We start from the raw sequence: 17,079 nt of genomic DNA, 5'->3' as shown, positions 1-17,079 counted from the left end.
AGCCCGTATCCTTTTGAATATCTTTAATAGCGGCTCCATGATAGTAAATCGCCTACGATAAATTCAATAATTTTAATGGGAGATAACATAGCTCTTGTTCCGTTTTATACACAACAGCAATGACAACAAAAATAACAAAACAAAATTCATTCGAATCTATGTTAGGTTGTCAAATTACTTTCATTACTTTTAATCGCATGATTAAAAGTGTACCATTGTCTGTAAATTGCTGTCTTGTTTTAGGCAGTCTCAAGACAGTAGATGCTTCAACTGTTTCCCGCAACTTGAGCATCACCGGGATGTTCCACCTTGTGTATTTTGGGGAATGTCTCCGCCTACTGTAGGCTGCCCACCAATAACATTGCGCCATTGGCAACTTATAGCACAGCAGACACCTTCACCCATCCTAATAAGTCAAACACCTCTCTTATACTTTCACTGGACATCAACTGTTCTCTTATTCAATAAACAAATCATTTTACAGCTATTATACATATTGAGGCCTGTGTGTTTCATTTTTTATTTTTTATTCAAGGAACTTGGCTTCATACAAAATGTAAATGTAGAAACAACTGCAGAATTCAAATTCTGGCCAATAAACATAAATCAGGCAACAAAAACTCAGACCCAAATAAGGAATGTTCCATCTCTGTTGCATGGCTGGAACTATCATCATTGTTCAATACTATTTTTATATAAAGTAATTTTTTCCAACAAACCCCACAGATTATATATATATATATATACCGTATATGTATATATATATATCAAAGATCAATAAAAATGAACAAGAAATGAATACATGGTATCAAAAAAAGTACTACAGTTTTTACATGCACATACATTATCAGAACATGCAAACATGATTTTCTCCAGAAAACAGCCACATGTACACTGCAGTTGGTATGCAGAGAGAGAAATAGGAACAGTTCAATGTTTGGCAACCAACTGTGAGAGACTTTGGCGTGGATATGTTTCTTTTGAAATAGTACAGAGGCCGTAGAGATGAAGGAAGAGACTGATAGTATAAGTTTAAATTTTTACCCACTACGGCAACATGTCAAGGGGAAATAATTGAAGGTACCTGTACAAGAATGTGGATCATTTTTACCATTACAGTTTATTCAATGTTTATGAACACCCTCCTCTGGACTGATCCCCCCCCCCCCCCCCCCCCCTCTTAGGTGACCTAACATGGAACAGATAACCATTAGTATGACATTGTTTACTTACGTTTTAAGACACAAGTTTTTCCTTTTGACAACGTCAACGTGGGTAGATTGTATGCATGCAAATATATAAAGTTGCTGTATTTCTAAATATCCTCTTCATTTCTGCTTCAACTCGTTGTACCGTACGCATTTTAAAATACATGTTTTATACATGTTTGAAAATGTTTTTTATTTTTATAAAGATTTGGTCACAATCATGCTGTAGTATGAATCTGGAGATCTCCGCATGTAAAGCTACAATATGGATGAAGTATATGACCGTAGTGTCCTCTTGTTGCATAGCCCTACTTTCTCTGTCATCAAAACCCTGCTTCTGGGAAATATGCAGTACAGAACCCCGACGAGTGTGCAGACATTGCAACACCTGGCCCCGCCTACTGTATCTCCAATACTATCAGTAATTGAGCAACACTTTTGCTGGAGTAGAGCATTCCTTAAACAGCACACCGTGCCACATTCCACCACCAATGTAGAATAGAAAAGAACCAAAACTCTTCCAAGCACTAGATCATCCATCCCAGGGAAACACATTTTTTAAAAATGATATTGTATTAATATCCATATTATCTGAAGCAGATGTGAACCATCAACATTATCGGTTACCATGGCTGGGTAGATAGAACGCTAGAAAGTGTGAACCATATTTATGCTATATCTGATGGGCTAAAACCTTAACATAGAGTGGTCTGAGCCAATGAGGAGACACAGGGGGGTACAGTGTGCTGGTGCCAGGGGCTCGACTCAGAGTATACACTCATTAGGGATCTGCATCTATCTCTGCTTCTCAAGCACATCCATCCAAAAAGTGCACCCTGTTTGTTTCTCATCAGATTCCTTATGTTCTATACTAACTCTGCAGTTATAGCATTGAAACAGATGGTAGCTTGCGATGCTTTCGCAGTTGACTAACCTCGCCAGGAAAGTGACTATACACCACTACATCTTCATAACTGTTGTGGACCAGGTTTATGATTTAAACATGCAGTGTTACTCTGTGTCTTCCTAACTGGATTTATATGCTACTAATGCCGTTTTCAAGTGTTCATACGATGATTTTGCCCCAACCTTCGTCATCCCCACTCAAATTGATGAAATATATTTACCAAAAGGTAAATCACACGTGAAAATGATCAGCAATCATAGGTTAATTGATAGTGTACATTAAAAAGCATTTCTTTTTCTTGAAGAAAAGTTGTTGTTTCTCAGATAAGGCTTTCTGTACATCTTGCTCTCCTGCAGAACTACCAAATAACTACTTAAGTGTTGATGCTTTACAGAAACGGGTTTGACTTTGCATCTTTACTACAGCATGTCTAAAAGGATAGGCACTTTGTTTTAAACATCTGAAGCAGACCGTCTGTAAGAAACATTCAACCTGAAATGATGGCAAACTTGAAGCAATTTACATGAACAAAGTTGTTTTTACAAGATACAAAATATGCACACAATGAAAAGATAACATATACCATAGTTGTATATAAAACCAATCACATTTCATTTCCTCTCCTCATTTCTCTGAAGTAGTAGTAGTGAAATTTGCAACGGTAAACAGTAACAAATCAACAATCACTGTCTGTAATGACAACATCGATCCCTCTATTCGATCAGGCTGTATCTTCTGACAGAAAGGGAATGTCATATAAAGGGCTAGGCTACTGTAAATCCCTTTATATCATGGAATGGTAAGAGTCCCAAAGCAAAGTAGAATAGCTGTTGTGCAGTTTTACTTTCAAGTGCCTTTCAAGTTTGAATAAATCTCTCTGACTACTTCCTTATCGCGTGTTGTTACAGATACTAAACAATACATGGGTGTCCCCCTGCTCATCACAGAGTTAGCAAAGAGGCCTGCTGCTCGCCCATCTCTATTGTGAGTAACTGTAGTTGTGTTTCTTATGTCACTATTTGGGTCACTATCAAGACTAGGTAAAGCATTTTTTAAAGTTGGATGTTCTCAAAGTAATTCAGTTTGATAAAGAATCAAAGCAAAAGTGCCCTCAATTAAACATGCCACTGGTCTTCAGTGCATAAGACGAAGTCGGATCAAACTCAATTACCAACAATTCACCGAATCCACATCCAATTTCATTTTCATCCAGTTCCTAAAAACGGTGCTGCTTTGTTCACATTCAAATGAATCCCAACCCTTCCTTGGCTCCCATTAGCTTTACATACAGCAACAGTGTAAACTAAAACCTTCAAAAAAAGATGATAAAACTCATCACGATTCCTAAAAAAATGCAATAAAAACATCTGTTCAAAGCCATGCTAGCACCATTCATCCTCATCTGCCTCGTGGTAGTACCTGGGTGCCCTGGCGCCAGAGCCAGACTCCGGGCTGGCGTTGCCAATACCACCAAAGGTGAAGTGGTATCCGTTGGGCACCGCATGGCTCTGCTGGGGTGGCGGAGGCAGGTGGAGGGGCCCCGGCCCCATCTGAGGCAGTGCGGTCCGAGGGGAGCGTGCTCTGGCAGCATAGGGGCTCAGCAGCTCGTCCCGGAGGCTGCAGTACAGACTGCCCTGGCCCTGGGCTTCCCTGTGACTGTAACCCAGGAAGGGCTCAGAGCTGATGCGGGTGACAGGGGAGGGGATGTGGGAGGAGCCACTGTGTAGCAGGGCGTTGTGCTCAGACAGCCCGCGGCTCAGCCGGCCAGGACTCAGGGTGGGCAGGCCACTGCTACACTGGGCAGACACAAAGTGCACAGGGGAGGAGTTGGCAGTCTTGTAGGCCACCCCGGGGCGGGGGGTCAGGGGGGTCTGGGGTAGCTGCCTGCGTCCACGGCTGGGTGTGCTAGCCCCTGAGGTCATCATCACTGGGCTGCATTTAACCGAACCACTACCCTAGATGAAAATTGGACAAAGCAATTTAAAACAATAAAAACGATGAGGTCATGGTCACCAGAAGGAAGGGAAAGACACCAACATTGGATGGAGAGGAGAGAGAGGACAGTGGGAGAGGACAGACGACAAAACCAAGGAGGACAGGGCAGCAAAAGAAAGGAGAAGAAGACAGACAAAATGGACAGAAAATGGTGAATAAGAGGAAGAAGAGTGGAAAGAGAATTGAAAGGCCATGAGTGGTTGTACTAAAGGCAGAAAGAAGAGAAAGTTGAGTTTCAGCCGAGGCAGAAAGAGAAAGCAGACAGATCCTCATCAAGAGAGTTTTAAACCAGACAGACATATACTTACTGATAATGTGTAGTGTGTGTATTGTTCAGATTCTCATTGCGTACCTGATTCGTTCCCATGCTCTGCTCATATCATACCAAGCCTACAGTATAACCTGCCATGTTTTGTCCTGACATATCCTGCCGTACCCATACTGTGCCCTGCCCTGCCCATATCCTACCCTATCAATGCCCTCCCACCTGCTTGTTGATGCTGGGGTCCTGCACCTCGCTGGGGGAGGTGGCACAGCTGGTGGTGGCAGACTTGGTGGTGTGGCAGTGTTCCCTGCTGCCGTAGCGATCGCAGGAGTAGTACCGCTGCTTCTCCCCCGCCGTCGAGTGGTTCTTTCTCTCATGGGAGCGGCCGCGGTCCTGCACCCTGTCTCTAGACGAGGGCTCTGCAGCCGGGTCTCCTGGTGTACCTTAGGAATACACACCAGGGTTAGGGTTATGGCCAGGGTTTAGGGTTGGGGTTGAGGGTAAGGACATAACCCTAACCATAATCTTGGCATAAAGCTAACCCTAACCCTAGCCTTATGTTCAAACCGGGCCTCAACCTACTGTAACCCCCCCCCCCCCCCCCCCCAATTCACCTCTTAAGCCCCATTCAACCGCTGATTGTACCCAGTCTATACCTCACTCCGAAAGAGAAGATTCTTAAACACTCACAAAGGCCAGACTACTACCACACCAAAGGCTTTTCTCCCCTAAAGTTCTCCTCTCCCCAGCATTGCCCTGCTAAGACAAGAGGTGCCCATTATTAGCAGGTCATTGGGTGTGCATGTCTGTCAGTCCCTTTTATCTTTGTGATAAAGGCCAGCTCCATTCTAACACCCAGGCCTGAACGATGCCTCCATGGCGCCCAGAGCGGATCTCTATAGACGAGCCCCAGCTGGCTGGGCTATGGTCTGCTTCTCACTCTCATGGTCCAAACACCCACATTTTGTATTCATGGTATTGGTGGTGGGCACTCATATAACATACACAACAAGACCCCCTTTAACCTCACCGATAAAGTGATCCCTAGCATTGCACATTTAAAACACGATTGGCATTGCTGGCAAAAAGAATATTACCCTGTGTTTCAAGAATACGATTGAGAACAATCTTTGTGTGTGTGTGTGTGTGTGTACTTGTAGTGTGTGTCATTGTGTATGCGTGTCTGTGTGTGGTGTTTGTGCACTAACCAGCGGTGCTTGGCGTCCTGTCGAGTGACCGCTGCTTCTTGTCCCTCTCTCTACGGTGGTGGCAGCGGTGGTGGTGGTGGTGGTGAGGCCTTTCCTGGATGCTGGGCGTCTCCAGGGTGTAGTCACGCAGGTTTGCCTCTTGGGGGCGATGTGGGGCATGGGTGGACGCAGAGCGCTTCATCGGGCTGCAGTCAGGAACAGGCTGTGTGGAACCAATGAGGAAGAGGGATCACTGACTAGTGTATGGAAACTTACATCGCTGCCAAGCTGAGTGAAACGAGACCTGTTATACAGATGTTGATCTCTTCTCTGATCGGTTTTCAAAGTGAACTCGTAATCCAGCTGGAAATTGTAATCATCATTGTGATTATCAAACTGGAATGCTGATCGGAAAATGAGAACTGAGCGTATGGGATAAAGGAGACGTATGCACCTCACCGACTCCATTGTGAAACACCATTTCCACCTAGTGGCGACACATCTGTCCTACAGAGCCTCGCTGCAAAACATACGAATCACGTGGTCAATGTCCTCAACAAATATAGTCACCTAGATAGATTGCTGTTGGTAAAACCATAGACACGGCTACCAATTTCCCTAAGTCTTAGTTGGTGCTTGAGGATAAGAGCATAAAAGGGGAAACAGAAGCAATGTTTCCACCTGTAGCAGCAGACCCTTTCTCTCTTCAAAACAGCTCCATCTGATCACTAGTTTACTACTTACCAATTCCATAGGCTTGGTATCTAAGAGCAGGTTGGAGTGTGAAGATGTGTTTTAATGAGTGTTGTTCAGTCCCCGTAGAATGATGAAAGGAAAAGCCTCCTCTATGAGATGCACTTCACCTGGCTAGGCCTTTGATTTCAAGTTTTACATCGAGCTTAACTCTTATCCTAAAATCACTCTGTATATCTCCCATATTGTATACGACAGAACAGAAAACATGTAGACTGGGTTCTTAATGTACGACCAAGTGTCAAACACGGACCATACGGCAGAAGCATATGCTTGCGGGACCGAGCATTTTACACACCTGCACGGCTAGTTAATACAAAATAGAATTTAGTTTTAGACATACTAGTACATTGGGATCAACAAACAAAGAAGATGTGGTGCAGGGGAGATACTGAGGGACCGGAGAAAGGGGTACATACGGCCAGCAGGGTCCCCGGGGAGTGGCGTGACTGGCTCCTCTGTCACACAGCGGAGAACGAGGATCATCGGAAGGCATCAAGCCAAAGAGACAGGAGAGAAACCGAGGTGCAGATGGAGAGGGTGACATTGCACAGTTAAGACAAAGAATAGTGGAGAAGTAGCAGGAAAATAACAGTGGTGTTATTACATGCTTATTAAAAAGTAATGATCCCTTTGTAAATATGACATAATTATGATTGAAGGGACACTGAGGGCATTTGCCGTTCGGCACGCCTTTTTATAGAAAGGGTAAACTGGTTATATCTCATTGTGTTTCAGCACCTGGTAATAAGACAGAATTACCTATTCCAATCAGACAGAACTGGTCTTCATGTCTTGTGATACTCAATGCCCCCATCTCTAGCCTAGATTCCTAGACCATGAATACTAAGATATCCTAGAAAACATATCTGGCTCTTTAGCTTTTGTTCTCGTGAGTCAAGCTTCTGATCTAGCAGAGGGCCAGTCTATGGGGTAGAGCTGCCCCTAGGGAATCAAAAAGGTTTCATCCATATTAAGAGGTGCTGAAACCACTAAATCAACATCTATTGCCTCTTATCATCCGGCACTCCAGTTTAAAGAGATTTGGGCTTAGCTTCTCACTGGGATTCAGGTGAGGGTTCATGTCGGCCCTGGGTGTCACATGTCAATACTGCACAAAGAGGAGGTGGAGGCAGGCTGGCTGGGAGATTTTACGCCCTGATCCTGTCTGGCATCGCCAGGGAGTGGGAAATGAGGCATTACCCCAAAAAGGGAAAAAATGTAATTAAGCGATGGAAAACCAAGCCGGAGAGAGAGTGAAATCCATCAGTCTGTTTCAGGGTAGAGTTCAGACTACTTGCCTCCCCATTTCACTCTAACGATAGCAAGCCATCTCAGAAAGGCCAACTCTAATTGTCTTTGTTGAAGGATTTCCTGCCCTCGTTAGAAAAAGTGAGAAAAAGTAGACAGCAGGTCACGAAGCAATCTCCCTCTCCTCTCATCCAATTTATCCCCCTCTTTACATTCTCTATCTTATAGTAACATGATTACTCTCTTCCTCCCTGAATGCATGAGGGATCACCCCTTTCATTTTCTACCCACAACCATTTTGAGCCACTATAATTTTTGTATTTCCTTCTGTTGGCAGCAGAGGTAAAACGATACAGGACAAATAGTTGGCGGTCTTCCAGGCTCTAATCAAATTATTCAGGACTTCTTCTGTGCACTAAAAGTAGGATCAACACACATCTATTCTAATTGGCCTCTGAAAGGAATGCACTTAAATGCAACAATCGATCAACATACATATCACTCAGGAAATGAGGAGCTGATTATATTTCTTGGGACGAATTGAAGGATTCATTTTTGTTATTTTTCAGCAGTTATACTTGGCTGAAATTGAACCCCTCATAAAGATAGCCACCTGACCATAGTAATCTGCCAGCAGTATAGCCACTGATGTGTAACAAAATGCAACCATGCTTTCTCCAATATAGTTTAGTCATGGCATGCCGCATCTGCTATGCTTCACAAATGATGTGTATGTTTTAGGGTGTCTTTACCTGTAGCTCTGCGTTGAGGCGGGGCATGGATACAGCCCTCCCCTGGCTCTCCAGTCCAGACCCAGGACCAGGCACTGTGCTGTCACTGGTGTCCATCTTCCTCATCTCCACTGACTCCTGGAGGACATAACACACACACATAAACACGACGCATGCGCACACACACACACACACACACACACACACACACACACACACACACACACACACACACACACACACACACATACACACACGCACACACACACACACACACATACAGAGAGAGAGAGAGATACGTGCTTGCATACAGATAAGTATATCCAGTCAAGTTAAGTACTAGGAACAGATACATCAGGAAAGAAAATGCAGGTCGCAGGCCATAATGTTCATGTGTGCGAAGGCCATGATGTTCATGTGTGCGAAGGCCATGATGTTCATGTGTGCGAAGGCCATGATGTTTATGTGTCAGTAATACAGCAGAGGGCAGTCTGGAATGGCTACAGTACCTGGGGAAGGGTTGTGTTTGGGACATCTTCAGACTGGCCCCTTTGGACAGGTGTCTTATTCCTGGGTCTGTGGACCTCTCTAGACTTCTCTGACACCCAGGAGGACGATCCTTTCATGGTGCCATCATGGCCTGGCCTGAATTGTTAATCATAAATAAATGTAGACGTTAGTCGTCATACAATGACTAACTGATTGTAAATTAAAATAGTTTTGTATTATCTTTGATGTTAACGTCACGGCTTTGCCACAAGTCTTTGTCAAAGGCAAAACACAGTTACAATTGTCATAAATGTAAACCCCCAAAACATTGGGATTGTTTGAGACACTCCCCACATGCTAGTGAACTCACAGTGTGCCTCCGTTGTTGAGCAGGGTGAAGCTGGGTCTAGGTAGGGCCTGAGGCTGAGGAAGTAGTTCACAGGGAGGCTCCATGTTGTTGAGCAGGGTGGAGCTGGGTCTAGGTAGGGCCTGAGGCTGGGGCTGAGGAAGTAGTTCACAGGGAGGCTCCATGTTGTTGATGGCCTTCTCCTTCTCTTTCTCCTGCTTGTAAGTCAGGGGCAGTATTGGTTTAAACAGAGCCCCCACCTTACCCTGTGGATGGAAGATGGCAAGATGCTCAACATACTGAACATGCACAATATTGATCCAGGTCTCTGCCTCCAGAATATAGTCAATCAAAATTCTGGAAATGTGAGTCATATTGGGAAATGTGAGTCATATTGGTTTTGTTAGGAGATGTTTGAAACATTTTCATCCAGGGGTGAAATGTATGCCTCCTGGGCATCAGCAATAGTGTGTGTGTGTGATACCTGGGAGCCGGCAGCATTCTGTTGCTGTTGTTGCTGTTGCTGCTCCTTCAGCCTCTTGGCTCGGTTCTGCTTGTAGTAGTCAAAGATCATCAGGGCTGCATACACCTTCCCAACAGTAAGCTCATTGGCTGAGAGAGGTACACAGGGGAGTGGTTGATGAAAACCTCTGAAAACCTCTGACTTCCATTATCTCATCCATCTGTATTGGTCTCATCCAAACTCTCTGATGCCAGTTTATCGCTAATACTATTCAGTCGAACCAAAGGTATGACTTGAAACAAAGAGGGATTTAGCTGTTTGAAGAAAATTGCTGCATGCCAGGCTTGAAAGAAGGAGAGAAGAAGTATCTGTTTAAAATGCCATTGTTCTCAGATGAGATGCTTAGATCCTGCCACAAGATGTCAGTGGAGACAAAGCAGATGACTGGAATCTTAACTGACGGCCAAGTGAGAGCAAAGGTCCTACATGTTATGGCAACCTGTGTGTCATCTACAGTTTGGAAGGGGTTCAACTCTTACAAGAGCAGCAAGTATTTTTTTTGATTAAATTAGAAGCTGTTAGTAATGTCTTGCTAGGGCAATTACATTTTTTCTGTCTTTTACCTAGTAGCCTAGTTAACTTCACTAGGGTAGGGGGCAGCATTCGGAATTTTGGATGAAAAGCGTGCCCAAATTAAACTGCCTGCTACTCAGGCCCAGAAGATAGGATATGCATGTAATTAGTAGATTCGTATAGAAAAACTCTAAAGTTTCCAAAACTGTTAAAATAATGTATGTGAGTATAACAGAACTGATATGGCAGGCGAAACCCCGAGGAAAATCCAACCAGGAAGTACTATTATTTTGTAAGGCTGTTTTTCCATTGAAAGCCTATCCACCATACAAAGACTTAGGACCCAGTTCACGAGCTCTGTGGCTTCTTCTACATGTGGCCAGTCTTTAGGCAGTGTTTCAGGCTTTTACTCTGAAAAATGAGGGAGATACCACTTTCAATCAGTGGCCAGTGGAAATTTCCAGACATCAGCCATGCGCCTGATCGGGAACATGCCTTTCGTGTTTCTCTTTTTCTATTGACGAAGCTTTTGTCCGGTTTAAATATTATTAATTATTTATGCCAAAAACAACCGGAGGATTGATTTTAAACATCGTTTGGCATGTTTCTACTAACTTTTATTGTACTTAAAAAAAAACTTTTTGTCTGGACTTAGTGCATGCGCCTTGAGCATTCGGATTAGTGGATAAAACGCGCAAACAAAAAGGAGGTTATCAAACAAAACAAACATTTATTGTCTAACATGGAGACCTTGGAGTGCCACCAGATGAAGATCATCAAAGGTAAGTGATTAATTTTAATGCTATTTCTGACTTTTGTGACACTCTCCTTGGCTGGAAAATGGCAGTATGGGTTTCTGTGGCTAACATAATCGCATAGCGTGCTTAAGCCTTTCGAATTTTGACACAGCGGTTGCATTAAGGTGAAGTGTATCTTTATTTCTATGTTTAACACTTGTAGCTTTTATCAATGTTTATAATGAGTATTTCTGTAATTTGATGTGGCTCTCTGCACTTTCACCAAATATTTGTTTGAGACAATGCATTTCTGAACATAATGCGCCAATTAGATTTTTGGATATAACTATGAACTTTATCGAACACAACATACATGTATTGTGTAACATGAAGTCCAATGAGTGCCATCTGATGAAGATCATCAAAGGTTAGTGATTAACTTAATCGCTATTTCTGACTTGTGAGCCCTCTCCCTGGCTGGAAAATGGCTGTATGGTTTTCTGTGACTAGGTGCTGACCTAACATAATCTCATGGTGTAAAGCCTTTTTGAAATTGGACACTGTGGTTGGATTAACAAGAAGTTTAGCTTTACAATGGTGTATAATACTTGCATGTTTGAGGAATTTTAATTATGGGATTTCTGTTGTTTTGAATTTGGTGCCCTGCAATTTCACTGGCTGTTGTCGAGGTGGGACGCTAGCGTAACATATCCCAGAGAAGTTAACATGCTTAAATGTCTTACTCACGTTGGCCATGGAGAAGGAGAGCCCACAGTCCTTGATAGCGGGCCGCGTCAGTGGCACTGTATTATCCTCAAATGATCCTTGTACCGGAGAGGTTAATCACTGCTGTTTGAACCGTCTGATTACTCAGTAGTTGTGACTGTCGTTGTGGACTTAGATTAGTTTCTGGCCTATTTGTGTAACAGTCCTGCTAAGTTGTGGGCGTGTTATATTGTAGGGAGTGTATTCTTGACAGCTGCTAAGCAATCAACAATCAAACCGAGTTGTTCTGCAGAGTTATTCAAGGAAGGAAAGTGAGGAAGGCTCCACACCACTCTCTCACTTGAGTATCTTACCTAGTTATTTTCTGATGATCTCATTTTACTATTTTATAGCTTTGCCAAGTATGTGTGTGTTTCCCATCCCAGGTAACTCCTCTCCCTGTAGGTTTTACAGACGCTCCCAACTCCATAGCTGCAACCCATCTAATTGAATGTATCCTGTGTGCACAACCCATGTGGAGTTCCGAGTCTCCGGCAGCTTATGAATCTGCCGATCTGCAGTCAATAAGGCTGAGTTCATCTGGCTGGTTGAGAGAATGCCAAGAGTGTGCAAAGCTGTCATCAAGGCAAAAGGTGGCTACTTTGAAAAATCTCAAATATATTTTGATTTGTTTAACTTCTTGGTGACAGGGGGTCAGTATTGAGTATCTTGGATGAATAAAGTGCCCAGAGTAAACTCCCTGCTGCTCTGTCCCAGATGCATATTATTAGAAGTATTGGATAGGAAACACTCTGAAGTTTCTAAAACTGTTTGAATGATGTCTGTGAGTATAACAGAACTCATATGGCAGGCGAAAACCTGAGACAAATCCAACCCGGAAGTGGGAAATCTGAGGTTTGTAGTTTCATTTAAGTGATTGCCTATCCAATATGCTGTGTCTATGGGGCCAGATTGCACTTCCCGAGGCTTCCAGCAGATGTCAACAGTCTTTAGAACATTGTTTGAGGATTCTATTGTGGAAGGGGGTCGAATAAGAGCTGTTTCAACAAGTGGACTAGGCTGTGGCCAACCAGTTGTTTACTGCGCGGTCACGCGGGCGCGCCGTTCCCTCTTTTTCCTCTGTAATGAATACGCTATTGTCCAGTTTGAATATTATTGAAGATTTATTATAAAATACCCTAAGGCTTGATTGTAAACATCGTCTGACATGTTTATACAAACAGTAATGGAACTTTTTTGACTTTTCGTCTGGATTTTGCATTCGCGCATTGTGCCTTTGGAATAGTGAACAAAACGCACAAACAAAAGGTATTTGGACATAAATATGGATGTAATCGAACAAAACGAACATTCATTGTAGAAGTGGGAGTCCTGGGAGTGCATTCCGACGAAGATCAGAAAGGTAAGTGAAGATTTAAATGCTATTTATGACTTTTGTTGACTCCACAACTTGGCGGGTAACTGTATGGCTTGCTTTTGTGGCTGAACGCTGTTCTCAGATTATTGAATATTGTGCTTTTGCCGTAAAGCTTTTATTGAAATCTGACACAGCAGTTGCATTAAGAACAAGTTTATCTTAAATTCTATGAAAAACATGTATCTTTCATCAAAGTTTATGATGAGTATTTCTCTTATTTGATGTGGCTCTGCAATTTCTCCGGATGTTTTGGAGGCATTTCAGAACATGGCACCAATGTAAACTGAGGTTTTTGGATATAAATATGAACTTGATCGAACAAAACATACATGTATTGTGTAACATTGAGTCCTGGGAGTGTAATCTGATGAAGATCGTCAAAGGTTAGTGATTCATTTTATCTATATTTCTGCTTTTTGTGACACCTCTCTTTGATTGGAAAATGGCTGAATGCTTTCTGTGACTAGTTGCTGACCTAACATAATGATATGTTCTGCTTTCGCCGAAAAGCCTTTTTGAAATCGGACACTGTGGTTGGATTAACGAGAAGTGTTTCTTTAAAATGGTGTAAAATACTTGTATGGTTGAGGAATTTTAATTATGAGATTTCTGTTGTTTTGAATTTGGCGCCCTGCAATTTCACAGGCTGTTGGCGAGGTGGGACGCTAGCGTCCCGAACGATCCCAGGGAGGTTAACACTTTTTTGGTTACTACATGATCCCATATGTGTTATTTCATAGTTTTGATGTCTTCACTATCATTCTACAGTGTAGAAAATAGTCCAAATAAAGAAAAACAATTGAATGAGTAGATGTTCTAAAACTTTTGACCCGTAGTGTATGTTCCCTTTCAGTCCCTACACTTTTTGGCCCACTTTTTGGCCCTGACAGAGACATGGATTTCCCCAGACACCACTGCTACGCCAGCTACTTCATCTGACTATATGTTCTCTCATAGTCCGAGAACATCTGGTCGTCGCAGTGGTGGCACACTACTAATTTCTCCTAAGTGGAGATTTTCTCTTCACACCTGTTGATCTCCTCATTTGAATTCCATGCTGTCACTGCTCCACTCAAGCTTAACATTGATGTCATCTATCACCCAACAGGTGCCCTTGGAGAGTTCCTCAATGACACCTTGATAAGTACATGTCCTGAGGATAGCTCACCAATCATCATACTGGGCGACTTTAACCTTCAGCTTCAATAAATTTCTTTCCAGTCCTTTTCTCTTTTGACCTCGCCCTTTCTCAGTCACGTCCCACTCACAAGGCCGGCAATATGCATGACCTCATCTCCACTAGAGGCTGTTCGCCTACTAATCTCACTGCAACCCTCCTTCATGTCTCTAATCACTACTTTGTTTCCTTTTCTCTCCATCTCTCCTCCAACCCCACAGACTCAGCCCCTACCCAGATGGTCATGCGCTGCCGCATCTTCTCTCTTCCTTATGCTAAATCATTCTCCCTCCTGTCACCTGACTCTGCATCTTCGACCCTACTCTCCCTCCCTTTCTGCATACTTTGACTCACTGTCCCCTTTCCTCCCAGCCGGCCCTACTTTTCTCTCCCGCTTCATGGCTGAGTCACTCACTGCGTGCTAACAGAACAGGGCTACGAGCAGCTGAGCAGAAATGGAGGAAAACTAAACTTCTGGAGGACCTATCATCCTGCAGATTCATGTTCTGCAACATTGGTAGCGTACAACCTGTCCTCACACAGGAAGCGGTGCTGGTCCTAATTCTGGGACTTGCCTACGGAGCAGCAAGGGGAACTGCACCTCCTTAGCTTCAGGCTATGCTCAAACCCTACATCCCAACCCGAGCACGTTCCACCACTTCTGGTCTCTTGGCCCTCTTATCTACCTTTTCTTCCTCTGTATCCGCTGCTAAAGCTACCTTCTATCACTCTAAATGTCAAGCTTCTGCCTCCAACCCTAGGAAACTCTTTCTTCTTCATCCTTAATCCTCATCCCCTCCCTCCTCCCTCTCTGCAGATGACTTTGTCAACCACTTTGAAAAAAAGGTTGAAGACATCTGCTCCTCTTTCACTCAGCCTACTGAGTCCACTGTTCCCAGTCACACAGAACTACCCTACGCCTTGACATCTCTCTCCCCTCTCTCTCCAGATTAAATCCCCACCACCTCAAACTCAACTTCGACAAAACGGAACTACTCTTCCTCCCGGGAAAGGCCTGCCCACTCCCAGAACTCTCCATCACGGTTGACAACTCCACGGTATTCCCCTCCCAGAGTGCAAAGAACCTTGGCATGACCCTGGATAACACCCTGTCATTCTCTGTGCACATCAAAGTAGTGGCTCTCTCCTGCAGATTCATGTTCTGCAACATTGGTAGCGTACAACCTGTCCTCACACAGGAAGTGGCGCTGGTCCTAATCCAGGGACTTGCCTACGGAGCAGCAAGGGGAACTGCACCTCCTTACCTTCAGGCTATGCTCAAACCCTACATCCCAACTGGAGCACGTTCCACCACTTCTGGTCTCTTGGCCCTCCCACCCCTACTCAGCCCAGCCAAACCTCTTCTCTGTCCTGGCACCCCAATGGCGGAAAAAGCCTCCCCCTAAAGTCAGGACCTGCCCATCTTCCGAAAACATCTGAAACCCTACCTCTTTGAAGAGTATCTTAAATAACTCTCACAGGAAAATGTACTTGATTCGATTGTGATGTTTTGTTGGCTCATCTAGCTATCTTAAGATGAATGCACTAATTGTAAGTCGCTTTGGATAAGAGTGTCTGCTAAATTACTACAAATGTTTTATGTTGTTTCAGAGTGAGGAGTCTGGGGCTTGCCACTTTAAGATGTGGCATAAACAGAATCACAGACAGTCCAGGTATCCTTCTTGTAAAGATGAAATATATCAGTGACATGAAGCAAGGATCCGAGAGGACTGCCGTGCAGAGGTGCTTACGTTTGTGTGGTGTAACCAACAGATCCATAGTCTTCTGTGAAAGGCTTGGCCAAACTGTAGAGAGCTCTTTCTTCAGTTCAGCATCAGAAAGACGCTGGGCAACCATCCCTAAGGAGAAGATCGCAAGAGAAAATAGAATATTCTTGCATCAAATACACACAATTATCTAATTTAAGTATAGCAACAAAAGATAAAGACAGAAAAGTAAACATGAGCTTGCAGAGTCATTGTGGAGGTGAACCAGAGAGGGAATAACTTATTGAAAGCGGCAGTGAGCAGTGAAGCTAGAGAAAAGCATACTGCACTGTGACGTCATTCAACTACGCAGCACAGGCCCTAAACACAAAACCCACCACAGAGCAGCCTAATGAGACCAAATGGGACCCATATCTACTAATGCAAACCTTCTGTAAGCAACAAACAAGCAGCATATGTCCCTGCTACGCATCCAGGGGACATCTGTCTGTCTGTCTGTCTGTCTGTCTGGGAGGACAACGTGATGGATGGCTAAATCTAACATTTACAACTAGTGTTTGTTGCTTTTGCTTGAGTCATCAAGTTGGACTCATGATAGGTATGCACCTAGCCTATCATGTATCACACAGGGGTGGAGAGGAGACAGAGTGGGGGGAGGGGACATGGGTAGGGGGGGAGAGGGGACAGAGGTCTCACCTGAGGACAGTTTGATCTCCAGGGCCGTGCGGATCAGGGCCATGAGAGTGGAGGTAAAGTGGACTGTATTGTCATCAGCGATGGGCATGTTCATCTTGACTAGCCGCTGGAGAGAATGTGTGGACGGAGGAGGAGGTTAGAAACACACTTCTACTGTTAACACTTCATCCAGACCATCAGCCAATCAGGAGAAACCAGTCTGTGTGCTGCTGGTAGTATTCACAGAGGCCCCTACAGCACACAAAAAGCTTTCTCAACGAGTACAAAGAGGAGACAAACTAAACATTCACATTCACTGCTATTGGCTACAGTATGCACTATGCTGCAAGTCAAAGTGCACCGGTGCAAGACTGACATTGATCGAAATAAAAGTGAGAAAGGGCATGTACGCATAACCATGGAAGTGCCTCAAAGATCTCAGGAGCTCCACT

General features: G+C 43.9%; 1 protein-coding gene across 4 annotated transcripts in view; it reads right to left on the bottom strand.

Moving 5' to 3' along the window:
- Positions 1–979: 979 nt before the first annotated feature.
- LOC109895754 (voltage-dependent N-type calcium channel subunit alpha-1B) overlaps positions 980–17,079 on the bottom strand; it is a 139,378-nt gene continuing 123,278 nt past the window's right edge. For 3 of the 4 annotated variants that reach the window (XM_031830253.1, XM_031830250.1, XM_031830251.1), the window contains 10 exons: positions 16,649–16,754; positions 15,977–16,084; positions 9,617–9,744; positions 9,157–9,398; positions 8,807–8,942; positions 8,319–8,435; positions 6,735–6,773; positions 5,584–5,785; positions 4,598–4,818; positions 980–4,070 (listed from right to left, as the gene is read on the bottom strand). In XM_031830253.1, the coding sequence (XP_031686113.1) occupies positions 3,498–4,070; positions 4,598–4,818; positions 5,584–5,785; positions 6,735–6,773; positions 8,319–8,435; positions 8,807–8,942; positions 9,157–9,398; positions 9,617–9,744; positions 15,977–16,084; positions 16,649–16,754 (1,872 nt within the window). In that variant the 3' untranslated portion in view covers positions 980–3,497. The remainder of the gene's footprint in view (positions 4,071–4,597; positions 4,819–5,583; positions 5,786–6,734; positions 6,774–8,318; positions 8,436–8,806; positions 8,943–9,156; positions 9,399–9,616; positions 9,745–15,976; positions 16,085–16,648; positions 16,755–17,079) is intronic. The other variant, XM_031830252.1, reaches the window with a different exon arrangement.

This window comes from Oncorhynchus kisutch, linkage group LG8, assembly GCF_002021735.2.
Source record: "Oncorhynchus kisutch isolate 150728-3 linkage group LG8, Okis_V2, whole genome shotgun sequence".
NCBI classification, from domain to species: domain Eukaryota; kingdom Metazoa; phylum Chordata; class Actinopteri; order Salmoniformes; family Salmonidae; genus Oncorhynchus; species Oncorhynchus kisutch.
This window is presented reverse-complemented; position numbering and strand designations above follow the sequence as displayed.